Genomic DNA, 1,972 nt, shown 5'->3' with positions numbered 1-1,972 from the left:
CCTTGATACCTCCATTCCCAGAGCCACCCTGGAGGCAAGAGATAAGGCAGAGGGAGCCTGGGGAGGAAGGACAGACTGCACAATTGACAGCCCGCTTCGTGCTAGGGAAGAGGGAGCTGTTCAGGTCAGAACCTCTTGCACTCGGTCTTTGCCCGCTGGGCTTTCTGCAGTCAGTGCAGATGCCTGGACTAACCCGCTCCAAAAGCACTTTGATGGACGTTGCTGTTTCCAGGACCCGTGGCTTCATTTCCGGGGGTCCAATCTCTCCTTCCTCTGGGAGTGGTCCACCCTGGAGGCCTCTCCAGAATCCGGTGGCTGTTGCTGGCTGAGGACAAACAGCAGACAGCTTAGCAAAGCCTCTCTCATGTCTTGGGAGCTCAGTCGGCGGGCCAGCCGGCGCAGCAAGGGCAGGAGGTGCTGACGGGCCAGGCGGGCAACTGGCAGCAGCAGGCGGGAGAGCAGCGATCGGAGCACCAACGGGAGCAGTGGGACTGGCATGGCTGGACCCGGACCTGCAAAAGGAACCCGTGTTCTAGACTGTGCCTCCAGCACCCACCTCGCCTGGCAAAGCGGGGGCGGGTGTGGGGTGGGGTGCGGAGTCCTCCCTTCGGCTTATGCTTCCACACACTCCCCAGCTTTTAACTCATGGATTAGTTTTACTTCGGAGCAGCTCTTTCCTAGCATGAAAGCTGGCTCGGGGGTGGGAGGGTTCACTCACTGTTAGCATGGATGGGATCGGAACCCACGGCTGGAGGATGGTTGGGATTGAGGCTAGGGCCTACCACGTGCGGTTTCCAGCTCCAGTTTCCTTTAATCACTCCTCACCCCCCCACACACACTCTGACCTGAAGACTGCACTCCTTGCCCTCCCGCTCACCAGCTCTAACCGGTCAGTGGTAGCGCTCACCAGTCAGAACTGCTCAGAATCAATTTCAGGATGCATTTGCCTGCGGTGGATACAGCATCGCTGGACACAAGGGAGCCCCACCCCCTCAGCCTCCACCCAGCTCAGCTCCTGGAGGGGGGGACAGGGAGGGAACAGCTGTGTTCTGGCACCTGGTCTATTCCGGTCCAGCTGCTCCCCCTTGCAGTCTTAGGAGGAGAAGAAAGGAGGGGCCCAGTGCTGGAATTCCCCATGCGGTGGGGTGGGGGCAGACCTCAGCGTTGGGCTGTACTTTTTAACCGTGTGACCTGAAGCATGTAGACTCTTCTGGGATCCAGTCACCTTTGGAAGTGGAAGAAGAGCTGGAGGAATCATAGAACGGCATGTATTTGATATCTCAGATGAAGCTAAACTGTGCTCCGACATGTTTCCCACCCCCACCCTCGCCGAGCTGTACTACTCCAGTGTCCAAGCCGGCCAGGACCCACGAAGCCTCCCCCTTTTGGGGAAGAGGATGGGAGACACAGTTTTGTTGCAGCTGAGCACGGTTACATACAGCTGGATGGTATGCCTACTCAAGGACAGCAGAGCATACAGTTCAAGACCCTCTCCAACCATTTCCCTGTCTTAAGCTAAAGAAGGTTTATCTAGATATGCACATGTTTTATATAAATATGTATATATTCCCAGATATATATGTGTATGCATATATAAACATATAGATGTGTGTGTATGTATATATATATATATATATATATATATATATATATATATATATATTTCCAACTTATCTAGTTGAATGTATGGCGCCTGGGTGTTTTGTTTGGTAGGTTTTTTGGGGGTTTTTTGGTACAGGGTTGATCTGAGTAGCTTTGGCTGGCCTGAAACTCACAGACATCCTCCTGCCTCTACCACCCAGTATGTTTTGTTTTAAAATTTTCATTTCCCCCCTCAGAAAGCAGCTATAATTCAAGGAGGGATTCGGTGCAGATGGTGGTTATGATGGTTGGTTTCAATGTCAACTTGCCACTGATTAAAATGACCTAAGTAGGGAGTTTCTCCTGCAGAACCGCCCTTAATTACCAAATC

The 1,972-nt window shown here is 52.7% G+C and overlaps 1 protein-coding gene across 1 annotated transcript; it reads right to left on the bottom strand.

The window, feature by feature from the left end:
• Positions 1–243: 243 nt before the first annotated feature.
• Positions 244–498, bottom strand: MYMX (myomixer, myoblast fusion factor; the record flags this gene model as incomplete). Its single annotated transcript, XM_080916895.1, has 1 exon — positions 244–498. The coding sequence occupies one exon, from the start codon at positions 496–498 to the stop codon at positions 244–246; it is 255 nt and encodes an 84-aa protein (XP_080773021.1).
• Between the last annotated feature and the right edge of the window lie 1,474 nt (positions 499–1,972).

The sequence above is a fragment of the Micromys minutus genome, assembly GCF_963924665.1.
Source record: "Micromys minutus genome assembly, chromosome: 5".
NCBI classification, from domain to species: domain Eukaryota; kingdom Metazoa; phylum Chordata; class Mammalia; order Rodentia; family Muridae; genus Micromys; species Micromys minutus.
The sequence above is the reverse complement of the archived record's forward strand: the minus strand, read 5'-3'. Positions and strand labels throughout refer to the sequence as shown.